General features: G+C 39.1%; 1 protein-coding gene across 1 annotated transcript in view; it reads left to right on the top strand.

The window, feature by feature from the left end:
- The window catches only part of LOC111655929 (ankyrin repeat and IBR domain-containing protein 1), a 34,033-nt gene continuing 6,684 nt past the window's right edge, over positions 1–27,349 (top strand). The window contains exons 1-17 of the mRNA XM_023407486.2: positions 1–165; positions 2,494–2,778; positions 3,895–4,195; positions 5,449–5,631; positions 7,500–7,617; positions 10,401–10,609; positions 14,786–14,874; positions 15,002–15,146; positions 16,002–16,168; positions 17,601–17,689; positions 18,546–18,676; positions 21,873–22,007; positions 22,778–22,864; positions 23,245–23,311; positions 23,822–23,967; positions 24,422–24,600; positions 24,783–24,834. Coding sequence (XP_023263254.1) covers positions 2,591–2,778; positions 3,895–4,195; positions 5,449–5,631; positions 7,500–7,617; positions 10,401–10,609; positions 14,786–14,874; positions 15,002–15,146; positions 16,002–16,168; positions 17,601–17,689; positions 18,546–18,676; positions 21,873–22,007; positions 22,778–22,864; positions 23,245–23,311; positions 23,822–23,967; positions 24,422–24,600; positions 24,783–24,834 — 2,286 coding nt within the window. The 5' untranslated portion in view covers positions 1–165; positions 2,494–2,590. The remainder of the gene's footprint in view (positions 166–2,493; positions 2,779–3,894; positions 4,196–5,448; positions 5,632–7,499; positions 7,618–10,400; positions 10,610–14,785; positions 14,875–15,001; positions 15,147–16,001; positions 16,169–17,600; positions 17,690–18,545; positions 18,677–21,872; positions 22,008–22,777; positions 22,865–23,244; positions 23,312–23,821; positions 23,968–24,421; positions 24,601–24,782; positions 24,835–27,349) is intronic.

Here is a 27,349-nt window from a genome sequence, read left to right as displayed (position 1 = left end):
AGAGAGTCAACGGAGAGTTGACAGGAACAACATCACTGCTCTGAGCACACATTATTTATAGGGAAGCATTGCCTCACTCAACCACATATTCCCTAGTTTTCTTGCGCTTGCGACTGACAGTTAATTCACAAGGTCAGGCCTTCGACAGCGAGATGTACCATCTGTGTAAGTCGAAATACTTGTTACTCATTGTTTACAGCGAGTTTATCAACTGTGCTAGCTAAGTTGGCTAGAAGCACGGTTAGCTTGCTAGCTGACCCGCTAGCGTATGCACTGACGTTAGCCAACGCAAAAGCTAGCGTCATGATGTTTTTTGTTTTGAATAACATACAGCTGGCAAGCAAGATTGTGTATTATGATTAACACTAGGCCTTCCAACAAACGGGCTAGTTTGGAGCTGACGTTATCTAAGGTCAGTTGGCTGGCGAATGTTTTCACTAACCAGAAATGTAACAAAGCGTTATCGCGGACTCTTCATTAAGACAACACAACAACACTGCTATCAGCTTGAGCTAACTAGCGAAAATATAAACACCACACAACATGGAGAAAGGCCTGCATGAAGGAGTTTAGTGACAAGTGGCAACTGACAAACTGTTACATTTTTCTATTTTATAACGCAGCTGTTACCTTCTAGAGAGCTATACTCGGATATCGTTGGTTGGCGCTGATGTGGGGGAGTGTCGTTAACTATTGTCAGATAGGTTAATTAGTTATGTATTTGGAGAGTAACCTTATTGAGGAGTATATGTTACCAGGTTATATAACTCTGTTCAAAGATAAGGTGTTTACAAGTGTGGGACATTGTCTGTTGGTCTCGCCCTCTGACTATGTGGTTATGAGCGTGTCTGTCCTCACATAGCACAAGCTTGACACAAATTTATTTACAAGACAAGTTAAATTGTGCTATCTGCCTTCTCTGTTGACATGACAAATACTTTTTTGAACGTGTTAGTGGTATATTATGTAAATGTATTGGTTCCATTGCAAGGATGGCTGGATATTATGCACGATCATAATATTGGCAATTTTTTAACACATTTAAATAAATATACAGTATTTACTGTTTTAGGTAAAGAACAAATAATAAACAGTGCGTGTAAAGTGACCAATTGCAAGTCTGTTCTAGAGAGTGAGGAGGACACAAAGTCCTGTCCAGCCCCCTTTTCCCCTTACCTCCATTCTCCAATGGATTTTTTCATAGAGGGTTTCTAAAAGGCTGAAACTTGACAGTGGGAAGTTACGGTCATACTTTAAGCAGGTATCTGCCTGTGTATGTGAACCATGTTGACCACCTCAGAACTTTAAACATATATACTTATTGCTTTGGTAGAGTTAAATAACTAATGTCACCAAATGGAATCTTCATTGTCCAAATGTATTTATGCATGTAAATGTTTATTTTTTTCTTCAAAGTTTTGCTCATTGTGTCAGTGATGTTATTTGAACACTGAACATTTCCCAAATTACAGTGAATAATACCTTTTCCTGGAAAATGACTAAGGGTTATGAAAACTGCCTGGAATTAACTCCTTGTCCACTCTTATCTGTTACACACATGCACAGCCTCTTATGTAGTTTCAGATTGCTGTTATTGTGTAAAGATTGGCTGATAGGATGAGGATGAGTCAGACACTTCCATCCACACTTGACTCTGTATACATAAATGGAAAAAGGTCAGTTGTCCTGCAAGTGAAATGTTGAAATTTGCTTACCATTCCCTTTGTCATACTTGCAAACCTATAGAGAGTTGGGCATTGGGTTTGTACACTTGAGTGGTATTTTTTTCTTATTTCTTTTCTTATGTACACTGTTTGCCTACTTCAAGGCAGAAATCCTCGTGAAGAAGAATTTGCATGGTGGTATGAATGAATGAAGTAGTGCACACTGCTGTAGGAGACAATGTTGTTTTCTGTGGATTTGTGCTGTAGCTCACCAAAAATACAAAAAAGTATCACACTGGCCAAACAGTCATGACCATATGGTGCTCTGGTGGAAGCGAAATGCTGACTCGCTGCATGTTGTTCTTGAGTTGAGGATCTCTTGCTTCACAATGACTCCTGGCCTCAGTAGGATGGGCAGGATTGGCACAGAGAGGCGGAAGCACCTGGTGATGCCAGAGGAAGTCTTGTCCTTCTCTCTGTGTGAGCTTTGTTGGCATTATGTTTGGTCATACAAAACAAAAAATAAAAAGACAAACGCAGGGAGGTAGTTTACAGTTCTGTGGTGATGCTGACACAGGGGCTTGTGGCAGAGCAGCCTGAGCAACATTGGAGATGCATCTCTCATCTTAATGATACAGAGGGAGTGGAAGTAATTAAAATTCTTAAGACGCAGGGCTGCTTTTCCTTAAACAGTGATAGAAATACTGGCTTACTATATTGGAGTTTTTCAGTGACAGACGTGCTCAGTGACTATTTTTCTGCTAGTAAGGCCTTGTTGGACCCAGACAAAGCCATAAAGGAATTAAACCGATTTTTCTTCTTTTTTTAGGACCTTCAGTATGGTGGTCAGCTGGATTTGAGCAGGTTGAAGACAACTTAAGAGGCTGCTGTGTCAGTCAGAGCTTGAATCCACGGTAGGAGAAGAGATGGGAAACACAGCAACCAAATTCCGTAAAGCTCTCATCAATGGGGATGAGATGCTGGCCTGCCATCTGTATGAGAGCAACCCGCAGTTCAAGGAGGCTCTGGATCCCAACTCTACATACGGAGAGTCCTACCAGCACAACACTCCACTGCACTATGCTGCCCGGCACGCCATGACACGCCTACTCAGGTCAGGATGTGGCCTGGACAAAATCAGACAAACAAACAAGCAGATGTAATGCACACATTTGGAGTCACATCATTTTTGGACCCGCATCTGTCGCTGAGGGAAAAATGCACATCTAAGGGTTGATAGATCAAAGAATAATTCGTTGAGCTTTAGGTTGTTGCTATGATACAGATTTTTTTCATTATTATTAATTGTATTTTTTATGTGGTACCCGTTCAGATAAAAGCTGTCCTTTGAGCACTTCTCTTACTTTTTAGCAGTGTGTTTATCAACTGGTCCCATCTACTACTGTATTGCTGCATCGTAAGAGAAAAATTTTCATGTTTTATCTCTATATATCTCTGTCCCATCTGTCTCTCCACATAGCCATCTGTTAGCAGCTCTCAGGAATGCAACATGCTGGGGTGGAATAGGATGGGGCTCTAAGAGCTTCCTATCCGACAAGCTAACAATCTCGCATTTGTTTGCCTCTTCTCAGGCCCTATCCTTTCTTTGCTAATATGATCCTTGCTCACTTTTACATTCGCACATGACTTACATGCTAGGTGGATTTGTAAAATGGCAGCAAGTAACCTTAATGCCCAGTGGAAGCAAAATATATGGCTGCATAGATGGATGGATATGATTCTGATAATTCTAGTTTCCACATAAAGCACCAAAATTGTTAGACTCAAGACTGATTAACTAATTTCGATAATAAATTAGCTGATGCGCAATGTGCATTTCCACATGGGTCTTTACTGTGCAAGTCTGTACATTTGATTAAAAATTTTCTGCAATATACTTCTTAAAATGCTTTAGAATGTACAGTACAGCTCAAAACAGTTTTCTGTGATATAGGTTATTGATTATTTTCACCAATTTTTTGGTTTGTCGGATGATGAAATTATTTGGTTTTTTTTACTTTGTTTAACGTTATGGGCCCCCAATTAGGCTTACAAAATGAGACGAAAAATGCAGGGTTTAAATTGTAAACCCTAAAAGGTTAATTTGTGGACTAAAAAAAAGTAAAACTTTAACTAAAATGTGTTGGCTTTCCCCCCATACCAAGCCATTTCTGGGCCAATGAATTAAAGTTTGAAATCAACTGTTATTTCTCTCCTTGTCTTATTTTAGGTCTTTTCTCTTAAGCAAAGATGGAAATCCTAACAAGCGTAATGTGCACAATGAGACATCTCTGCACCTTCTCTGCATGGGGCCCCAGATCTTGATCTCAGAGGGGGCGCTGCAACCCTGGATCTCACGGCCATATGAGGATGAACACCGTCGGGCTGAATGTCTACAAATGATCCTGGCATGGACCGGAGCAAAGCTGGACCATGGAGAGTATGAGAGTGCTGATGTCAATGCCACTGACAACAAGAAAAACACTTGTCTGCACTATGCTGCTGCATCAGGCATGAAGACGTGTGTTGAGGTGAGATTATAAAATCCTGTGGATATAATTCAGTCTGGGTTTAAGTAAAATATTCACAAGCATGACGTTTTAGGTATAGATCAAAGGCTCCATAGATGGAAACTGAAGAGCCTCAGTAAGACAGGGAGCATTTGAGTGGAAGGAAGATAAAATAAGCCAGAGTAACCCTCATGTTAACACAAATTATTCAATATCTGCCCTTTTGTACTGTACTTATTTGTGGAATTGTGGCTGGTGTGTCGCCTTGTGTTAGATCCGGTTGTGACCCTGGTTAAGGGACAATAATTTGCAGACCCACATCCACTGTATTAAGTTTGATCAAAGCCTTCCCTGGTGAGTTTTGGGAAGATGCCGTTCAACACAGAACCTCTGTTAATCCCTGGGGCAGAATATATCACATACAAGTTACTCAGATGAATTAAGCTATCAAGAATGTGCCTTTGTTAAGACCCTTAGTTCAGTTTTGAAATGGGGCTTGTGTATAACCAAGCTGTGTAATCCCCATAATGAATAATTTAGTTTACAACATGAACAACCACAATTTTAAGTTGAATTCAACTGTGGCTACTTACCTAATTGTAGATAATCAAATTGAAATGCACTATATCATTCATTTACATGATTCATAATTATGTAATTTTCTACTGTTAAGTGTTCATTTTTTATTTTAGCATTTATAGCAAAATGCAATTTGCACCGTGTACGAAACAAAATGTTCAGTATTTGGATGTAGGCAGGTGACAGGCCTATTAGATATGGGCCTCTGTGTGATATAAAGATAGAAATCCTACATTGAAATTTGGAAAATGTAGCAAAAAGGCAAAATGGAAAATAATTAATCGGCAAAGGTTTTGGGAAGCTGAAATTACATATTCATACTTGAGAGTACAATTTTATTTGATTTTCTTAAAGTGGCTCAGCCATTGCTATTTTTTTAATTTATTTTGCTTTTAAATTTCTGATAAGATGCACAAGTGCACAAGGCCACTTATTGGTTCTGAAACAGGAGAATTGTAAATAATAATCATGATCACAGTTTATAACAAAATTATTGTGATTTGCGTTCCTTTTATAGTTGTGTAGCCTTTACCTCAAATACTATCACAGAGTTAGTGGTACTCCACTGTTTTTATAATTTAAGGTGTTTCAATGTATATACAGTATATAACAAGTGAGCTTCTGTACATGTTTCTACATACAGTGTGCGACCCATGATTCAAACACGGATTTTCCCTTTGTTTTCACTTGCTCAGTCCCTGGTGCAGAGAGAAGCGGACCTGTTTGCAGAGAACGAAAACCGCGAGACTCCATGTGACTGTGCAGAGAAGCAGCACCACAAAGAGCTGGCCCTGTGCCTGGAGTCGCAGATGGTCTTTTCAATTGCCCCTGAAGCAGAGGGTATAGAGGCAGAGTACGCAGCCCTCGACCGAAGAGAGGTAGAGAATAACATACCAAGAGGCAGTGGGTATACAGCTTTCGGTTTGTCCCCCTCAACTGGTGTCACTTAAAACATATGTCAACCAAACTTAACCTAAAGACATTCGGTCACTGTTATTGCTGTTTCAGATAAAACTCTTTTGATTAAGCGTCATGGATACACTAACCCAACCCAACCCAAACAAATCAAACCCACATAGGGGTATTATGGAACTTCCTTTCTCAATTAAAAACTCACATTTATTTAAAGCTTTAGATCCATAAGTAATGAACAGAAGAGTCATTTTTTTTTGAAACAGTTACAGTCAGTTTGTAGGTCTGTAGTTGCAAATGCTTTGGTTAGACATACACACACACACACACACACACACAATTACAAATTAGTCACACAAAATAGTCTGCCAAAAGACATGCGACTCTTATCATCATCAGTTAGCTCTTTTGGTCTGACTGAGTCATGCGTTAGTAATCATCTTTATTTGATTTACTTTTAAAGTGGATATGAAACAGTCAATCAAGTTAATATGATTTACTAAATTGATTTTCTTAACAACTACATAACAAACATGACAAATGTAAGCATATGAAAGCAAAAAGAAGACCTGTTACATCTTTTCCCAGCAAAGGTCCTTTCAATTTCACTGCCTAAAACGTGCTTTACTGACCGCCCAACATACTCGCGACAACAGTGGTGCAGAGGCATTGGTCTGCTGCAGGGAAAGGGCACTAAAACACACCAGGCAGGCAGGGAAGAGACGACATTTAGCAAATTGCAAAAGTCGGCAGGTACTAAGACATCAACTGTGCCCTTACCAGCATTCACCAATAATTTAAATACTATGCAAACAGCACTGGAGCCCTCTGTTGGTCCTGCACGGCAATGATGTACAACAGTTACCTCATGAAAAATACAATCAGCTGATAATCAATCTCTAAAAAGTAGTACAAGTAACTATTACCTATCACAGCAACTAATACAGACAAAAAAAAATCTAAGTAAAGACCAGAATATGAACAAGACATTAATAAAAAGATACTAGATAGATAGAGCACTTTCAATCCCAAAGGGAAATTAGTGTGACAGCAGCCACTTGATAGACAGACACACACACACACACACACACACACACACACACACACACACACACACACACACACGAAATTCATGAAAAAATGAATCAAATACAAAAAGATGGCGGTAGGTTAAAGACACCAATACAATTAAAGGCTTAATTATATACAAAGAAGTAGAGGAACTTGAATGTGAAAAAATAAATAGTATAGATAAGACTGGAGATATAACCATAACTAGAATATACTATTTACTGAGTATATACTGTTTGATGATCTTAATATGCTAAAATACACTGTACATTAGTGAAAGTCAGGTCCATAAAACTGTAGTAAGATGTATGATTGTCCATGGATGTTAGAAATTGCCTACAGAACCAACCAACCCCGTGACATAGGCAATGACATCAATCCAAAATGGCAGCTAGCTAGATAGATTGCTAGGTAGAAATTAAAAATATATAAAAACATTAATTTGTCATATTTGTGTTTTTAACAACTTTTTTTAAATCAGATTTTAGGCCAGGTGGCTTTTATAAGATAGTAATACTTATATTCTCTTCTCCCCTTTGTTCCATCTTTCTTTCTATTCCCACCCTCATTCCTTCCCCTTCTATTCCCCTCATCTCACATCTATCTCCCTCTGCTCTTTCATTACTTTTCTCTGCCAACCTGGCCTGGCCTGATTTTTTTTTTCCCCTTACTTTAATTCCTTCCTCTGTTATTCTCCTTGTCATCCTCCTCCCTTCCTCCTGTGCTTACCCTGTCCTTTCCTCTCCCCTGCCCTTTTCTTTAGCTCTACGAGGGCCTGCGGCCTCAGGATCTACGGAGGCTGAAGGACATGCTGATAGTGGAGACAGCTGACATGCTGCAGGCCCCGCTCTTCACCGCAGAGGCACTGCTACGTGCCCATGGTACTATTGAACACACAGAGATATAAACTCAGTCACTCACATGGTAGTATCTGCTGGTTCTTAAAAATACTGGCACAGGGAATGTCCTAGTTACCTAGTGGTTAAATCAAATATCATGTAACTGCAACAGGGACCAAGGCTCTGCACAAATACTGCTTTTTCATCTGAGAGATGCTTTGAAGAATCTTTTTTACTTTGCACATATTGTTCTGCTGTTTACTTGTGAAAAAAGCATTTGTTGTTAAATTTGTCTAATGTTTTATGTATTTGGGGATTAGAGAGGCCTTGCCTCATATAAACTTCTTGCCATACTCCAGTGATTTCCGTGCAGTCAGGATGTGAACAGCCTCTGTTATCCAAAAGAATTTCACTTGTATTTCGCTCAGTGGAGAGTGCCATTGTCACATGCTCTAAATGCTGTTTTTAGTGGGTTTGTCCTCTCCACCAAATATGTGAGCAAAATCCTGGCACATTCACAAACGAGCTGTGAACCCTCTTTTATTTTATGCTATTTTGCCCATATTGTTGTCACTAATATACTGTAAGTTTGTGGAGTTGTATTCTCCACATTTGTACCTTTTTTTTTGCTCTCATTCTATTCTTACTAAAACAATAGTGTGCAGAGGAAAGTTGCTCGCTTGAGCTCTGTCATTGCAAAAAGTATATATTACTTGTTGCTGTATATTTCTAAATATAAGCTGGCAGCTTAATTTCTGTCCACAATTAAGAAATGGCATCCTGACATTGAGGTTGTCAAGTCATAAAAAATGTTAGCAAAGCAATGCAATATCTGTGAAACTAATTGCTTGCTATTTTGTCACTCACAAGATTTCTTTCATCTAAACTGTGTGTTTTCCGTGTAGATTTAATGCCATAAGGAGAATGATATTAGAGTCTAGAGTGACTAGGTATCAAATTTTAGTTTCCTTATTTAATCTATTGGTGTGATGTAATGGTAGCTATGGATTAAAAGCCAAGTTACATGCAGACACAGTTCATGTTGTAGAAAAGTACAGTACATATGATTCTGCCCAGTCAGTTTGAAGTCCTTAATTTGATCCTACACCCCTAACAACCAATACCAATAGGCCAAATCACTGAAAGCAATTTAACATTAGTAGATAGAAGGAATTTCATTTTGCCCACAAACATCAGATACTTTCTCTTGAATTACTCCACTGATGTTCTTGTAACGTAGGCTTGGCCAAATGCTGAGAAAGTGTATCACAGTTTTGATTTGATTTGCACCTTTAAGCCACCAATTCACAAACTACTGTGACTAACATAATATGTGTGAAGAATTTTATTTTTTCAGAAAGTTTTGTTATTTGATTTTAAACCTTTGAAAACCTTCACCTTAATTTAAATGTGTCAGTAGAGTAAACTTCAAACAAATGTGTCATAGTTTTGCCTTATTTTCAGTCTTTAAATACCCTATTCTGTAATTCATTGGGCCGAGTGGCTGGTTGTAGAGCTGTGTGCTACATATTAGACATACTTTTGGGAGCTTAGAGGGGAGAAAGTGACCTCAGAATGGTGCTATATTTATTCACCTCTCTCATGGGAATGCTGTCTGTGTGTTTAATAGGGATGGAACATTTTAGGATTTTTGTTAATCTCTAGGAGAAGGGCTTTTTGACTTATGTATCATTAATTTCTTGTAAAAACCTTAACAAATTTCCACACTCCTTACTTTTATATTTCCATATTAGACATTTTCAGCTTTCTTATCACAATGGTGAAGCTGCAAGCTTGTCAATCTTTCTGTACTACTGACAATTTGTATTTCTCAGCTAATTTTTGATATTTAAGACTTTTAATTTCAGACCCCTTTTTAAGGGCCAAAGGCATGAAGATAGGGTCATACTCATTGATGAGTTTTAATTGAATGGGGCTGTGGGAAATTGTTGCAATATTCATTATCTAAACGAGGCCATTTAGAGTCGGAGGCATTTGATTGGTGGTGAAACGTGTCTTGAGGCTGATAATGGCCTAATTGCACAGTTGACCGGGTCATGTTCCTTATTTTAGGAAAGGACTTTTTTGTCAGAGTATTTGCACTCCGGCAAAGTCCACAAGTCATTCAATATTTATACTGAAAAGCTCTCAAAGCTGTTCCTGTGCTAATGTGAAATCGAACAGCTATTCTAAAACAGAAAACCAGATGGCAGCAGGTCTATGTTCTTGGCTGTTTGTAAGGCTTAGGTGGTAGTGTTGCCACTGGAGTGGGATTTGTGTGGGCTTTGGTCGGTTCGACATTGTGCTTACCAAAGCTTACACTCTTAAATATAAGACAGGATGGACTGAAACAAACTTTTTATGTGAATTAATTTTGTGCGGATAAAATGGGAGTTTAGCTGAGAACAAGGAGTCTTGTTGAATGGAAATTCTGCCATATGTTGTCTTTTATGTTTATCCACATGTGCTACTTTTAGAAGCTTTGTGTAACTGTTTGTGTATAACATGGGTGAAAAAAGTTATGGTAAAATAAGTTGTTGTTGAGAGTTTTTGCTGTTTTAAAAGACCAACTCAACTGGCCATTCTAACTTAATGCTCAACTTTTTTAAATAAACACTGGCCTTTACTACAATGTTCACTTCCCTTACAGTAATAGTCACCTATTTACCCTCTCTCAGCTTATTTATTTTGTGGACTGTAGTTCTCCTTAACTCATTGTCTTATGCTCATAACAAAACTAATAGGGTTCTCTTTTACGTTTATGCTTCTGTGTGTTAACATTTCTTTCTCTTCACTTATGTCACTGTTCACTACTTTTGCAACAGATTGGGACAGAGAGAAGCTCTTAGAGGCCTGGATGATGAATGCGGAGGAATGCTGCCAACGCTCAGGGGTACAGATGCCCAACCCGCCTCCAAGTGGCTGCAATGCCTGGGACACCTTGCCCTCACCCCGGACGCCACGCACCACCCGCTCCTCCGTCACCTCCCCAGACCAAATCAGCCTAATGCCTGCCGATGATGACTCTTCTCTGGTGAGTGATGTCGTCAGATTCCCTGTCACCACTGTTTGCCAAATTAATTCAATAAGAGGGCAGGAGAGAAACTGAAATGGGTACTTTTTTTTACCAGTCAAATCAGTCTTGAGCCGCATAAGTCAGACAATCCTGCAAATGAAAAAGAAGGTTGTAGTTCCTCCGTAGGGAACTAGCTTCCAAGGTTTCAACACTTCTATAGAGGAAATGATTCATAACACTTTACTCATTTATCAAAATAGATGGCGCGTCCTCTGTCCGCCACCTGTGCCTGACATCAGGCAGGATCCTGACCTCTGTTTGTCGAAGCAGAACATTTTTCCTGAGTCTTTCTTGAGACTCCCACCACAGTTAACCTTCAGTCTAGACCCAGGCATTGATCAGCAGAACTGTTAACTCTTAGTTCACCTCACAACTTTAACACAGAGTCACATAGGTATCAACAAATTAATACATTCATTACTCAATCAAAAACGTTCACGATGGTTCACAGTGCACTAGATTCAAGTTTGACTAAGAAGAGTTGTTACACAAAAAAATTGTTTTTTTCCAGAAATTTTGAGTTAAAAGGTTTAAGAAAACTTTAAATGACAGTAGCAGATGTGGTATTGAGAACATGATTTTAGTGAAGTCTGTCGTGTAACTGTACTCATCAGCAAAGAGCTATCAGATGAAATTAAACAACAGAACAAGCAGCCTCAGGGAGCAGCATGTTTTCTTGGCCAAGAAGCTGCTACAGCAGCAAAGGATAAAGTTAGCATGGAACTGCACTAAAAGTAACTGGCAGTGTACCCATAAAAACTGTACTCCAATGTTTATTTAAATTGAGTCCCTACGGTGCCACAGATTTCCTGTGTTTCTGCTGAATTCTTTAAATTTTCACCAGCACACCTGTCTTTCTGCATAATGTTGCATTATTTCCCAGCCTTGTATTGCTAGAAATCATTAGTATTCATCTCACTGATCTCCCCCACGAACATAAACACAAGCAAGACTTCCTCTACTCCTAGGAAAGTCGGTGGATTGTTAATTATGGTGTGGCAAATTCTGAAAAGAGTATTAAAATACTTCCTAGAAATGTTATTAGTGTATGTCCACTGCCCAGTGGGGCAGACAGACAGTAGAAAGGACATTATATTGCAACCTCCTGCATCAAACATGAAAGAATTGGTAATCAAAGGAATTATTGGTACATAGGGAGATACTGACATGGCTAAGGTATGTGTTTGCAAGGCTGCAGTGGAAGTGATACTGTGGCTGTCTGCTATTTGTTTTCACTTTACAGTGAACATGAACAGCTATCAAATGTGATCTGCAATGTTACATTTTAGCACCTTGTAATTTTAAAAAGACTAAACAAATATTTAGTTAGATTTCAACAACCGCAGGTCCCATGAGTCATAGAAATGTAAGTGTGACATCTCTACATCATGTAAGCTGTAGTTTCCACTGCTGTTTGTAAATCTGCATGTCTGCAAGGTCATCATAGAACCTTATTGCCCCCAGCTGTGAGAGGGTTGGCACACCCCTGTTTAATTGCCCTACCCTTATCCTGACCTTGTCTGGGATTTCCCTATCATTATCAAACATGCAGGAGATTTTCTCAGCAGTCCTCTTTGTGAGGAGTTGTCAAGATGACAATTACGCCAGGTAATTAGAGCCAAAGGCACCTGGCCTTTAGCTAATTTTATGCTGTTGGCAATTTGTCTTGTTTGACCACTCACTATGTAAGACTGTGAATAAAGGTATCAAGTGTCTTGGATAACAATCAGTGTCCCAGAGGAGGTCAGCAGCATAGAAGCGCAAAGTCAGCTGTCCTGTCATCTAATTAGTGCTTAGCCTAAAGATAAAATCGTGCACATTTAGATTTCATTGTTGAAAACTGTATTATGAGCTTTTTTTAACATGCTAAAGGTCAACAAAAAAATACTATTCACGCTTGTTGTGTCTCAGCAACTCTGTACACAGCTGAGTGTTTGCAATGAATAATATGGCTTGTATTGTAATTATATACTCACCAAGCATTTTATTTGGAATACCTGTACACCTGCTTATTCATGCAATTCTCCAATCAGCCAATCATGTGGCAGCAGTACAATGCATTAAATCGTGCTGGTACAGTTTGGGAGCTTCAGTTAATGTTCACATCAAATGTCGGAATAAGGACAGAAAATGTGATCTCAGTGACTTTGAGTCTGATTGTTGGTGTCTAGTATTTCTGAAGCTGCTGATCTCCTGTGATTTTCACACAATAGTCTCACTCAGAATGGTGTGAAAAATAAAAAACAATCAATGAGTGGCAGTTCTGCGGACAGAAAAGTCTTGTTGATAGAGGTCAGAGGAGAATGGCCAGACTGATTCCAGCTAACTGAAAGGCTACAGTAACTCAAATAACCACTCTCTACAACTGTGGTGAGCATAAAAGCATCTCAACATGTCGAACCTTGAGAGGGATGGGCTATAACAGGACCACGTCAGGTTTCACTCCGGTCAGCCAAGAACAGAAATCTGAGGCTACAGTCGGCACAGGCTCACCAAATCTGGATAGATGAAGACTAGAAAAATGTAGTCTGGATTAATCTGGATTTATTCTGAGGCATGCAGATGGTAGGGTCAGAATTTGGTGCCAACATTATGAATCCATTGACCCAATCTGCCTTGTTTCAACAATCCAGGCTGCTGGTGGTTGTGGTGTAATGGTGTGGGTAATGTTTTCTTGGCGAACTTTTGGCCCCTCAATCAATCAGGGTTTGAACGCCACAGCCTGTCTGTTTATTGTTGCTGACCGTGTGCATCCCTTTGTGGCCACAATTTACCATCTTCTAAAAGCTACTTTCAGCATGATAATGCACCATGTCTCAAACTGGTTTCATGACCATGACAATGAACTTCATTGGTCGTTCCAGTCATCAGATCTGAATCCAGTTTAACACCTTTGAGATGTGGTGGAACGGGAGATTCATAGCATGAATGTGCAGCTGACAAATCTACAGAAATGATGTGATTCTGTCATGACAACATGGACCAGAATCTCATAGGACTGTTTCCAGCATCTTGTGGAATCCAGGCCAAGCAAAGAAAGGCTCTATACAGTATTGCTATGGTGTTGCTAAGTGCTCAGCAAGTGTTTTTTGGAACTTCACTGTAAGCATAAAAGTGGCATTTCCTTGGACGTTGTATGTACTTTAGAATTTATATATGACATTGACATTTGACATTGTTGATCAGGGTCTTTTAAGCTTTTGAAATGACATTGCTGCCTGTGCGGAAAATCAGATGTGTCAGAGGGTGTCAGAAGACGTAATCCTTTTGGATGATGATTTATCCTTAAGTGGACATTTCAATCCAGTGTTTCAGTGTGTGAACTAGACTGTTGATAGCTGAAGTTGACAGACTTGATTTATCAGTTACTTTATGAGAAATTATAGGTTGCATTTGTCTGACAGGATCTTTTGTTGTGGCTCTGAGTAGGCGTGCATTGAAGTGCACTGTGCCAATCGACCGGGTCTACTTAAGGGCCTGTTTAAAGGTTACAGTTGATTATATCACATTTTGCTCTTTCACAAATCAATACTTACATCGTTGAAGTACACTATGTCCTTTGTCTTTTGTGAGGGTCAGTCTTTCACTGTAACAAGGCCTGTGTGTGTGAGTGAGTGTGTTTGTCCCTATTTGTATCTGTGTGTGTCTCAAGTTTGTGGGTGTGAGAAAATACATCTGATGACAGAACAGTAATCAATAAGCCACATGCTAAGGAGAGGTCATCATTCTGGCCTTGGCTAGCAAATTTTTTTCATACATCAAGAACTGCCATTGTGTGTAGTTATGCACATTGACATATCATCTTATTATGGCATAATATTCTCTGCCTAGTAAAACAATTTAATATTAAAATTAGGCCACCCATCAGCACATTTTGAGAAGATTGCCCAGTCGACTTATTCTCAAGAATTTTAGGCAAAAACCTGTGAGGGATTTTCTCAAAGGCTGCTTGGGTTTTCATTCAGTGTGACATAAAATAATGATGGATTGTAATGGAGGGCCTTTTGAAATTGCCACTACAGAGTTTACTCAGAAGCTTTGTTTTTATGGCAGGCTTTATTTATCTAGATGGACTTGAAACAATTTGTATCATGGCCTTAAAACAGATTGCATCTCTTTTCTTTTGTCTTACAGTGTGGTATCTGCATGTCTTCCATCTCCATTTTTGAGGAACCTGTTGACATGTCCTGTGGCCACGAGTTCTGCAGAGCATGCTGGGAAGGGTATGCTGTATTTTGGCTTGTACTGCAGATTCTGTAGATTAACTTGGGATGTCCTTAATTTCCTTCCACGGATCTGTGCTTTTCTGTTAAGTTAATGGCTCCCTGCAATGCATGTATGCTTCCTCAGGTTTCTAAATCTGAAGATCCAAGAGGGTGAAGCCCATAACATCTTCTGCCCGGCCTTTGACTGCTACCAGCTTGTGCCTGTGGAAGTCATAGAGAGTGTGGTGTCTAGAGAGATGGACAGGCGCTACCTGCAGTTTGACATCAAGGTAAACTAAATGAAAAACACAGATGTGTACACACTAAACACCTTTCTTTTAACTATCAGCCTTCTACACAGAATATTGAAATTGTAGATGAATGAATGAATGAATATAGATGCCAATTGGAAGCGCACAAAGGGGCAAAGACTGATGAAAGAGAGATGGACATGAAAGGTAAGCCATGAAGTTCAGTTGAACTCAATAAATTAGAAATCAATTCTTGGAAACAGGATTTTTTATGTGAGCAAACTGCCTGATTTCTTACTTTGACAGGACACACAGCAAGGTACAGATCAGTGTGAACTTCAGTAACACAAAACATGTCTTGCAATGCTTCTCCAGTGTACCATGCTTCATTCACCACAATGTTATTGTTTATCTCGCCTTCAACAGATTGTTAGATGTAACTATCAACCAATGACTGTCATAGAAACATTAACATTTTCTCATTTAGGTTACACAGGCACAGTCATCATATTTGGGCGATTATTTTCCTTGTTGGGTAAAGAATTACTCAAAAAAATTGAGCAGCACTTAAGAAACGTTATAGAAAAGGAAAACGTGCACAGTGTAGGGGATTATTGGAGCGTAAATCAACATGTTTTTATCAGCTTCATTTGTTATGTTTCAGATTCTTAAGCCACTTGTGTGTGCACCATTTCAAACCTGAAAAAAATAAATTCACACCAAGTGGAAAAATCAGTGATCTTTTAAGGCAGAAACCTTCAAACTTGTAACTGACATGTTGTGGTAGAGTTGTAATGTAAAGTGTAATACAGTCACCGTCACTAAAATACCTATACTTCAACAATAGATTGTTGAATTGCCAATTAATTTAAATCTTTGCTTCTTCTGTTACAGGCATTTGTGGAGAACAATCCAGCAATCCGCTGGTGTCCTGTGGCAGGGTGTGAAAGGGCTGTGCGACTAAACACTCAGGGTCCAGGGACCTCCACCTCAGACCCTCTTAGCTTTCCCCTCCTTCAGGCCCCTGCAGTAGATTGTGGCAAAGGCCACCTCTTCTGCTGGTCAGTACTCAGTACCATACCTTTATATTTGAAACGTAAACATTTCTGGAATTGTGTGTATTATTTTTTAATTGTTGACTTCAACTTTCAGTATTCTAATATAATAGTAATAATAGAGATTACTGAGAACAAAACTTTTGAAAGCCAAGAATGTTGATGTTTTTAACAGTTTGAGTAGGAGTCAAAAAGGCTCTTTATTACAATAGAAAAGAACTAGAAACATCAGAAGTGTCTGTCTGTCTTGATGTTTATGTGTAAACAGATGCATCTGCATGTTTTGCCATTACACACACTACCCCAAAATTACAAAGTGGAAACACATTTGTTTTTTCATTTTAAAATCAAGTTCTCCAGTGTTCTATCACTGTGAAACAAAAAAAGTTTGAAATCACTCATACGTATCTGAGAGTTGAGTATCAAGTCAAACCCAGTATCTAGGAAGGAATGGAGCCAACCAAGAATTTAGTGGCCTCTGCAACAGAAGGCTCTGATGCTCTGTTGGTAACAGCACTCCACCGATATTTCCAAATGATAGAGTGGCTAGATAGAAGCCGTTCTGAGTGAAAGCCATATGACAGCCTGCCTGGGGTTTGCCAAACAGCAGTTTAAGAAATCTGAGAGTATCATCGGATAGGACAGAAAATGGACTGTTCAGAACAGAACAGGTCAGAACAACAAGCACTTTGGTAAAAAGCATCTACTACTCATTATCTGGCCGTTACTAGTCTTTATGCCAAGCTAGGCTAACCTCCTTCCATCAATCTTCATAATTAACAAACAGACACGGATTGATATTGAAATGATCTATATTTACTAAAATGTTTGTTAAGATGTGAGGAAGTATGTATGTATAGAAGTTTTTCACAACAAAGCTACTCAATATGCTCATATGTGTGGTGTGAACATGCATGGTCTTTGCTCTTGAACGCCAAATTCCAGCATCTATGCTGTTTGTATGTGTTTGTTCGCATGGGTATCGATTCATTTTTTGTGTACACACATTTGTAACTACAGATTTTATCTCTCTTAGTCTCTTAGCTTAGTAGCATGCTCAAGTGCAGAAGAGCTCAGATGCTGTGTAGTTCTCCACCTTCTGTCCTTTGTATTCATACTCCCAGAGCCCTGCAGAATGCCCTCACAGCTACACCAACGTCATATCTTGACTCAATCCCCTCTGTCAGGTTCACTCAAGAGTCCAGTTGACATGACATTTAGTAATGGAACTGGATGTAACACAGGTCCAACTTCTATAGTTCCCCTGGCATGAGGAAGGCAGAAATCGCCAATTGATGATGGTTTGACGGTTTTGACAGCACTGTGCGATTGGTGTGTTCATCATTTGACCTGATTTCACGTATAGGCAAGAGCCAGATGTTTGCATCGAATAGTTAATTTCAACTCCAATCTTCATCTTTGTTTATTTGTATTCCAGGGAGTGTCAAGGTGAGGCCCATGAGCCCTGTGACTGTGAGACCTGGAAGTTGTGGCTACATAAAGTCACTGAGATGAGGCCTAAGGAATGTGAGTATTGACAGGCATTGACTTAGTTTAGTTTTTGGGTGTTTTCAGACATATTAATACACCTGAATTTACAAAACGTACAGTGTTCTGACTTAAACCTCTAAGTTCATGCTGTTTTTACAGATGTAATTTAAAATGGCTTTAAGGAATAATTGCAGAATATTTACATTTTTATTTTTATCTATTCCTACATCACCTAACTCGTTATACCAGTAGAATTATATTCAGCTACCTTGTGGTAAATTGTAAAAACAGTTTAGTTTATTAGCCATTGCCCTTACTTGCCTGGAATTTCTTGGTTCGCAGTCAAGTGATTGATTTGGAGTTAAATTGTCTGGAACTCAACCATAGTAATTACAAACAGTTTAGCACTAAGACAATTAAAATCCACCATGCTGATGATAAATTATTAATTAAAATGAACAACCCACTCGTTGAAAGTATGGAATGTTAAGAAGCAGTAATTGGCTTGTGGGCAATCTAATAGATGATTTAAGATGGCCCAAGCTGCTCAACCAAGCCACTTCGTTGACGAGACAGTTGAAAGATAAAAGCAATTCTTTTACTTTGGAACTATCTTCCCCTTCGATTTCCCCAGATTCTGTTTTATCTTGGCATTTCAAACGGCACATCAGAGGTGCTTTGATAATAGCCAATTATTCTGTCTGTGTGTGTGGGTGGGGGCATGAGCATCTTGGGAGATGTTAGCAAAATATTAAAGGAATACACATTAGTCAGGCAGGACAGTTTCCCACTCAGTGCAGTGGACTGTTTAGATGCTGTGGTAATAACCATTCTCACTCTGTCTCATTATGCCTTTATTTGTTCTGTTTACCTCCCCCTCCTCCTCTTGAAGTGGCTGGTGTGAGCGAAGCTTATGAGGATGCAGCTAACTGCTTATGGTTGCTCAGTAACTCCAAACCCTGTGCCAATTGCAAGTCCCCGATACAGAAAAATGAGGGCTGCAACCACATGCAGTGTGCAAAGGTAAGTTGTGCAGTATATGATCAGGTGACTATTTTATCTCAGGTGCTATCCTGGTTACTGTGTTTTCAATTCATAATGAGTAGATGGTTTATTAATTGGGAAAACTACCTGAATGAAGAATTCACAAGTGTTACATGTGTGTTCGACTGTTTACATTTAAACTAATAAAATAAGCAAAAGAATCAAAGTCTGAGATAGAAAACATTGCAAAGTTGCAGAATTACAGACACATTTCAGTCTTAGGTCTTGCTGATTGGTTTGTAATTTACTTAGAGCTCAGCATTGGGATTTGATCAGCTAAATGTGCTAAATTATAATTAGAGTAAAACAGATAAGTAGCTTCAGTAAAATTGGTTGTTTTATAAAAACTGTAAAATGTAGTTTTGACATCAAATTAAAATAAATCGGGTGCATTCTAGCATTTTCTGCTTTATTAAAAAGTATATTAGTAGAGAGACAGGAAAGGTAGGGGATAGATAGGTGATGACATGCAACAAAGTGCCTGGGTCGGATTTCGCTACGTTAAGGACACTCTACCAGCTGAGCTACCGGGCACCCAGAAACTGTATTTTCATTAATATTGGACGTCTTGACCATTCTCTGTGGGTGCAGCCAGGGCTGCGTTGTCAGGTGCTACTATTAAGTTACATTTGGCTACAGTTTTGTAGATGACGTTGCTCTATTTTATGTAGGCATAGTGACATCAAAAAGCCAAGGTCAATAATAGGTGGACCACAGTCCAGGTCTAGACACTTTCGCGTCCAGACCTGGAACCTATAACCTATAAATTATTGAGAGTTATTACATTTTGACAGAGTGTTTCTGTTTTAACCAGCACAGCTTTTCTAGCCTTTACATCACTGATCACGTGATGCACACACACACGCACGCACGCACACAGGGGATAGTCGAGATGGTAGACCACAGTCAGAAAAATAAGTGCAGAAAGTTGGGGAGAGGGATATAAGAAGGAAAGAAGGAGAAAAGGATGTGTTAAAGCTGTTCAGTTATTCAGATTTATTAAGATTGCTTATTATAAAATGGCTGGGACTGTTAAGATGTTAAGTTAACAAAAAAGAAAAAGGGAAACTGAAGCTACATTTTTTTATTCTAGTTTTCTAAAAGTAAGCACTTTACTTTAAGATACACATTTTACAAAAACTCTGTTATATACTTGTGACTTATTAGAGTGCTTATTTTCCTTAAAATGAAAAAATAGCATTTAATTATTAGTAGAGTAGTTATTATTTATAATCCCTCCAGTCCCCCCAGTCCCAGAACATACTCACAGCACGCTCTCATGCGCAACAATAAAGAAACTGCCAGGGAGCGTAAAATCTTTATGGGGTTTTCGACGGTCCGGTGGGCCACTATTTATCCCATTGGGCCTGATGGCCAGTCCGACACTGATAAGTTAAGATACATTATTTTCTTTTAGCAGCATACAGATGACTTTCTCAGAAACTTGGTGAATAGTTGCTACCTTCAAACTTCAGAAGCCTTATGGAAACAAAAGATCTAAAGTAATGGCTAATTAGATATTTTCCTGTAGGGCAGGCTTTGTTGTGTTGTAGCACTATTTTGGATTCTTGTGATGATACGCCTTATTTAACTTTCAAATATCTCACCACACTCTTGATGAATTTGCTCTTGGTTATTCACTTTTAGGCAATCTTTCTTCGCTCATTACACAAGATTTTCCAGTGGCTGTGTTATTTTTTCATCAGTTTGTTGGATTATCATCTACACCTTGGACTCTTGTATTATAATGATTAAATAATTGAGTATGAAGCAATTCTTCTGTTGAATTACTGAAAGCGTTATGCTATAGACATGAGCAAGTAAGATTCTCTCTTGTATTAATGATTTTGTAATGTAATTGCAAAAGTGAAAATGTACCTGATCACATTAAAGCTGCTATCTGGCAAGTTTGCAATCATTCTAAAAGTTTACTTTTACATCTGGTAGCTTATGTCACGCTCACAAACAATCCATCAAACAGCCGGGAAGCCAGTAAGACCTGCAATCAGCAGCTTCTGTCTTACTGAGATGGACAAAGGAGAGTAACACACAGTTGATGGAGATAAAAAAAAAAAAAAAGACTGAGTGAGTGGTGGAGTCAGAGCGTGTGACACTGATAATCACACAGTCATGTTGCCTGACTGTGTCTCTGTTACTACCACTGTTGCTGGAGGGCAGGCCATGAAAGGAGCCCAGTGCAGTCACATAACCAAACTCCTTCTGTCTTTGTGACAGCCCTGTCACTGTCTCCATTCTAGTTAAAGAGACTGACTAGAGATAGAGATTAGTTTGGGAGGAATGGAGCAGCTTTCGCAAGCCAAGAGGCGACAGAGGGCTCAGCCTGTTGACCTCTTATTACCTGGTAAGAAATGGCTCTACCCCTGTTGCTTGGAAACACAGGACTCTGTTGCCACTGAACATTTCTTTGTCTTTTTTGCTGCCATTTCCTTCCCTCCGGTGTGGCCTCACACTTTTTTATATTAAGTCTCTCACTGTCTTTTTGTGTATCTCTGTCCTTCCATTCATGTATCCCCCCACTCTTTCATTTTGTATTGATTTTTCTGAAGTGTCATGTAAGCAGTGTTTCCAGGACAGCAGAGGTCTCAGCCTTTAGGGTTTTGTATTACGCTGGCTAACTTGTCACTCACAGAAGTACTTGTGGCATGGGGAAAGAAATCCCTTACACTCAAATAGGCTGCGGATTGGAGTGTTTTGATGTTCTATAGTGCCCAATGGGAATTGCTGATCTCAAATTTAGAGTGCCTTCTAGTGGCAGCAGGCTAAGGGTTCACAGCTATGTTCAAATAACTGTTGTACCATTTGTAGAAGAAAAAAAAAAGAGAAGATTGAGATAGAGGAAAGACAAAGATGGGTAAGTAGATCTTGAGTTCCAGGTTTACTGGGTTTAGGGGCTCTCAAGAATATGCTTCACCTTTAATTATAATTTTGTTCTGATTTTGAGAGCAGTAAAAGGATATACAGTTTTTTTTATTTAAGACTTTTAAGGTTTTTAAATTCTCACAGGTCCATACTTGATAATGTTATGAGGTACACCACATCAGCTGAGTTGTGAAGTTCAGTAGCTGGATTGGAATTTGTAATTGGCAACCCAATTTCTGCTGTTAAAGCTGAGCAGAGCAGATTTAAGTCTAATATTTCCATCCTGTCCCTCTAGTGTAAGTATGACTTCTGCTGGATCTGTCTGGAGGAGTGGAAAAAGCACAGCTCATCAACAGGAGGCTACTATCGCTGCACTCGCTATGAGGTCATCCAGCAGGTGGAGGAGCAGTCAAAGGAGATGACTGATGAGGTATAGAGAGAGAGACACACACACACACACACACACACACACACACACACACACACACACACACACACACACACACACACACACACACACACACACCTAAACTAGAGCTGGGCATTTTATTTTTAGATTGTCCTATTGCTGGTGTGTTTGTTTGCCAACAGCCAATTTGATTGGTGGCACATTGCACTACCACAAATTAACAAAATCAAGAGGCAGAGCTGCTTCAGTTGATTAACATCACATTCATCATGCGTTTCAGCCCAGTTAACTGTCCCTTTTCCAAAATGTGAGGTCAAAGCGGTATGTGACATGAACCCCCTGCTGTGCAAAGGTACTGACATACAGGCTTTTTTTTATATTATAGTTTAGTTCTAAATGTTAAGAGTACTCGACTGATTTTGCATTATACTTCTATTACTGGACTCACAATAGGCAGTCTTTTTTATTCCACACATTCTTCCTCCATATCAAAACCTGTACATTACCAGGAAAACAGTTCAGTCTGTGGATTAAATAAGTATGAAGAAAAACAACCAACCTATGTCTAGACTCTTTACCATGGAGCATGCACAATCAATCTGAACTGCCTTCATCAAAATTTATTTGCAGTCTTCACCAGCATTCCTCTCAATCACAAGTACTGATTTCACCTGTGGACTCACTTTTGTACTACTCTCAACCAGAGTACCTACCCACTCCTCTGTGAGGGGGAACAACATGCTCAGGAGTTTATTATTCACTGTGACTCATGTTTCATCATGGCTTTACAGGCAGAGAAGAAGCACAAGAGCTTTCAGGAACTCGACCGTTTTATGCACTACTACACACGCTTCAAGAACCATGAACACAGCTATCAGGTAAACAGGTCTGGCTTTGCCTTCCATTGATGTGTGCTTTGTATCCATGTCAGCCATGCAGTTGTTGAGGTAGTGGATGTAGCAAGAGTGAACTTGTCAGCTAATGTAAAGCTGGCACATGGCCTTGTAGATGGGTGTTATAGTGTAAAATGATGAAGGTACAGTATTTCTGTTGTCTACACTTCTCTAATATTATTGCAGGCTGTCCTACTTTTTTGGTGATTGGAGGTTGTTGAGGCAGCAATAATCAGACATTACAATACCTTGATTAAAAAAGTCTACAGCTCCCGCTTTTTTTTTTTCATTGTTTGGTCAGACAGTCTTCTCAAGATGTTTTTACCTAACAATAAAACCTAACAGTTTCTGTCTTCCCGCAATAGCTGGAGCAGCGTTTGTTAAAAACAGCCAAAGAGAAGATGGAGCAGCTCAGTCGAGCCCTGAGTGGAAGTGAGTGAGCAATCTGCCATAACAGTGTCACTCTTTATTAGACATTTAGACACATCTTAATCTAGTCCTTTGATAATGAGCTTTGGGAAGAAGGCAGGAGGGAGAAAAAAAACACAAAGGTGTATTAATAATGTATTAACAACAGTGGGTATTGTTATTATTCAGCAGTCTCGTCTAAGTTACAACAAAACAAAGCTGTATATTGTGAATAAGCTTTGTCTAGAGTCCTTTAAACCACCATCTCTATAGGCAATTTCCACCTGTTAAGCATAGTCAAGTTTTATATTGGTAGACAACGCTCATATATAACAGTCATATATAACAGTTTCTACAATACGTTTCATACAACGGAGCTTTTCTTTCATAGGCTTAGTTTTGGAATTTCTCATCATTTAGTTCTGATCTGCTTAGAAGTGAAGGTAATTTAGGCTGGAATGAGGGATGTATTCTACAAAAGTAAAGTAGATATTCATTTTGTTATCTAACACTCTCTTTCACTCTCTTTCCCAGGGGAAGGAGGCCCACCTGACACTACATTCATTGAAGATGCGGTCCTAGAACTACTAAAGACTCGCCGCATCCTCAAGTGCTCTTATCCTTATGGGTTCTTTCTGGAGCCCAAAAGCACAAAGAAAGAGATCTACGAGCTTATGCAGGTTTCAGTTCTACTTGTTAAGAAAAAAGACAACTGTTCAGCCAGTCTTAAATGAGCCATTAGACATGTGGGACTAAAGCTTTCAACCTCATGATCTTGACAGTCTGCCTCAGTTGTACCTGCACATCTCAGCTTTTAGTTTCAAGATCTAGTGTTATGTAATTTGTCATCACTGGCATAACAACATGACAGAAAACATACTTGCCTACCATCTTTTATGTTGTGGCCTTTTAGATACTGCAAAATTAATGCGCAAGGCTCCCATAGGTCTTAGAATTTCTTAAAGGCTTTTAAAATTAATACATTTTTAAAGTAGATAAATACTGCTTCTAGAGTTATTTTTTCCTTGAAAATCCCAGTTGGGAACAGATTATTTTATAAGACCATTAGGTTATTTGAAATTGTGGATTCATAAACTAAAAAAATTTCTCAGCCAGTTCTCTTTCTGTCCTCAGACCGACTTGGAGATGGTGACTGAAGACTTGGCACAAAAGGTTAACCGGCCTTACCTACGGACACCGCGCCACAAGATCATCCGTGCGGCGTGTCTGGTACAGCAGAAGAGGCAGGAGTTCCTGGCCTCAGTTGCCAGAGGAGTGGCCCCCAATGACTCTCCAGAGGCTCCCAGGCGCAGGTAACACACAGACATGACACACTGAATGTGTCAAACTATTCTATACAGAAGAGAGAAACTGTATTACAATATAACAGAAATGTTCAACTTAAAATGATCAGAGAGACTAATTAGTTAAGTAATTTCAGTAATTAACCACATTCTTATTCTAACAAAAACTTCTGTCTCTTGCTCAATTGCAGTTTCGCTGGCGGAACATGGGACTGGGAATATTTAGGCTTTGCATCACCTGAGGTAACAGAACAAGCCTTCATTAAGTTCCAGTGTGCTTGTTAGTTAAAATGTCAGCTGTGCTGCTTGATCCCAACAGTTAGACAAAATGTGAAAGTGTCTTTTGACACTTTCACATATTGTAGCCTGACAGATATCAGATTTTGCTCCAAATGCTTATTCTCAAATTTGAGATCTTAAATTCCTGATGACATATGAACAGGTTAAAGGTGCCTGGTCAAAACTAAAATGATCATCATTGTTTTACTAAATACTTAGATAATTCAGTCATTAATCATTATTCTAGATGAAACATGTTAAAACAAAAAAATTGAATTGCACTTCAGCATGCAAATAAAGACTCTCTACTGACTTTGTTCGTAGAGAGTTATTGTTAACAAAACCAGATTTGGTAATAACACTGCCACCACAGTATGCAGCCAAATGAATGGATTAATCCTTACAGAAGATAACCTTACACAACCACACCCATGTTTGCAGCTGAAGGTGGTTAATTGGTGCTTGAAACAGTTAGCCGATCTGTGACATCAGTATGTATGTATAAATCTTTATTGGTGCTGGTTGACTTAGGCTGTGTTATTAGAACTGACAAACCATGATGACCCAAAGATTACCGTGTTATTCAACACACTGGGGAAGCCAGATGGTTCATTGTTCCCCTGTGCATATAGTTGGAATGATTAAAGCACAGAGCTCTGGCAAACACCTAAGCAGGTTGTTCCTGATCATTGCGCATTAGTAACAGACGTCTGTACTTAACACTTAGGCTCATAAAACTAACGACCACATAATGGTTTGATTGTTGACCTGTCTGCTTTTCCTGCACAGCTTGATGCATGCACTCGATTGTGGTACATAAGTCAATACACTGCATTTACTACTCTTAAGTTTGTATTATTGTTCAGTTACCACACTGCGGCAGCTTTCAAACATACAGGGCTTTCATCTGGAACAAATTCACTCAGCTCAACAGCTCCATCACTCCTCAGGCTTTGTGGCGCTTTCTTCTGAAGTGTTAAAAACACAACACAAATATGCAAATCTTACATCAAACCTAAGCCTCTCAGGTTACTGTGCACATCTTTCAACAGCATAAACCAGACTTTTCTCTATTGCCAAGCAAACAAATGACAAGGTCAGTCTCGTCTGCCAGTGTGATACATTCATTTTGAAACTCCTTATCTTCTTCCTGGTCAGCACCATGCAGTGGGGCGTAGGTAAATCTCTTGTTTACTTAAGGTTTACAGAGTTAACAGCTACTGCTGGACAAATACTTTTATATTCAAACCTGGACCCACTGTGTTAATTATGCTTTTAAATTATAAAATATTGAGCCACATGACGTGAGGTTATCTGCTGTCTTGCTGGTTGCTAGTTTAATCACACTGGAAAAGTGAAGCTATCCGTTTCTTATGCTGACTGATCTCTGCCAGACCTTAATGCACATGTTTGTTTACTGTACTGTATTATTGATTTTTCATTATTGACGAATATGTATAATATATAAAAGTCAATTGAAGCGCAAACAACTACACAAGCCACAAGAGCAGATTTATATTAAATCTGTTCTCGTGGGTGTGTGTGCCTAGTTTAATTAAATCATTTAATTAAGCTAGGCACACACTAAAAAAATGTGGCTTATCTTCAAAAGAACAAATTATCAATGTAAATTCAGGTGAGATGCTCATCTCACCTCCACCCACATTTCTCATACAGGATTTAAATCGCAAACAAGCCTGCCAATATTCTATCATTGTCAACAAATTATTTTGGTCACGTGTATCTATGAGGAAGTTCACAGTAAATGCTGCCACCAGAAGCCGAACACCATACCATTCTAAAGAAAATGGTATTTTATTTTTTCCCCTACTTAAAGAGCCTCTGTCTCTCAGCTGCAGTAGTTAATGGGAACACCATAGTAATAATCAAAGCCTGGTGACACTGCCTCTCAGGCACAGCTACAGATGGTCTGCTCCATGGTTCTTATAATGTCTCCAGATCACTTTATAGTGGGCTATTTTTAGAGTGGTGGAAACATGAAAGATAGAGTTTGGGTGACAGGCTTTTGATTATAAAAATATGACTTGATGACTTGTGCAAATGTATGAGATGATTGAATGGAGAATGCAGAATGATTATTTCCCAAAGTATTGATATGCAGATGTGCAAGTTCATTATATGAAACCTTTTCATGTTGGTCCACAGCCAGAGAGCAGCCTTGCATTTATCACTAGCTTGGCATTGAACATTTCATTCAGTTGACAATTGACCAGTACAATCTGATTGAACCAGAACTCTGAAACTATGACTCCTACTTTGTAGAAATATTATTTGTAAATCAACTGCACCCTAAGTTAAACTAAGATCACATTTTACACTTTACTGTTTTCAGTTTGAGAAAATATATAGTGTCTAAACTAGAGATATACTTCCTGTAAAACTCAGAAGACTCCATTAGGCTGCATTATATCATTCATCTCCTGATGCCATCATATCATTGGATCGTAATAATTGGATC

Source organism: Seriola lalandi, unplaced genomic scaffold, assembly GCF_002814215.2.
Source record: "Seriola lalandi dorsalis isolate HSWRI2012SDOR001 ecotype SW California unplaced genomic scaffold, Sedor1 jcf7180002054336, whole genome shotgun sequence".
NCBI classification, from domain to species: Eukaryota; Metazoa; Chordata; class Actinopteri; order Carangiformes; family Carangidae; genus Seriola; species Seriola lalandi.
This window is presented reverse-complemented; position numbering and strand designations above follow the sequence as displayed.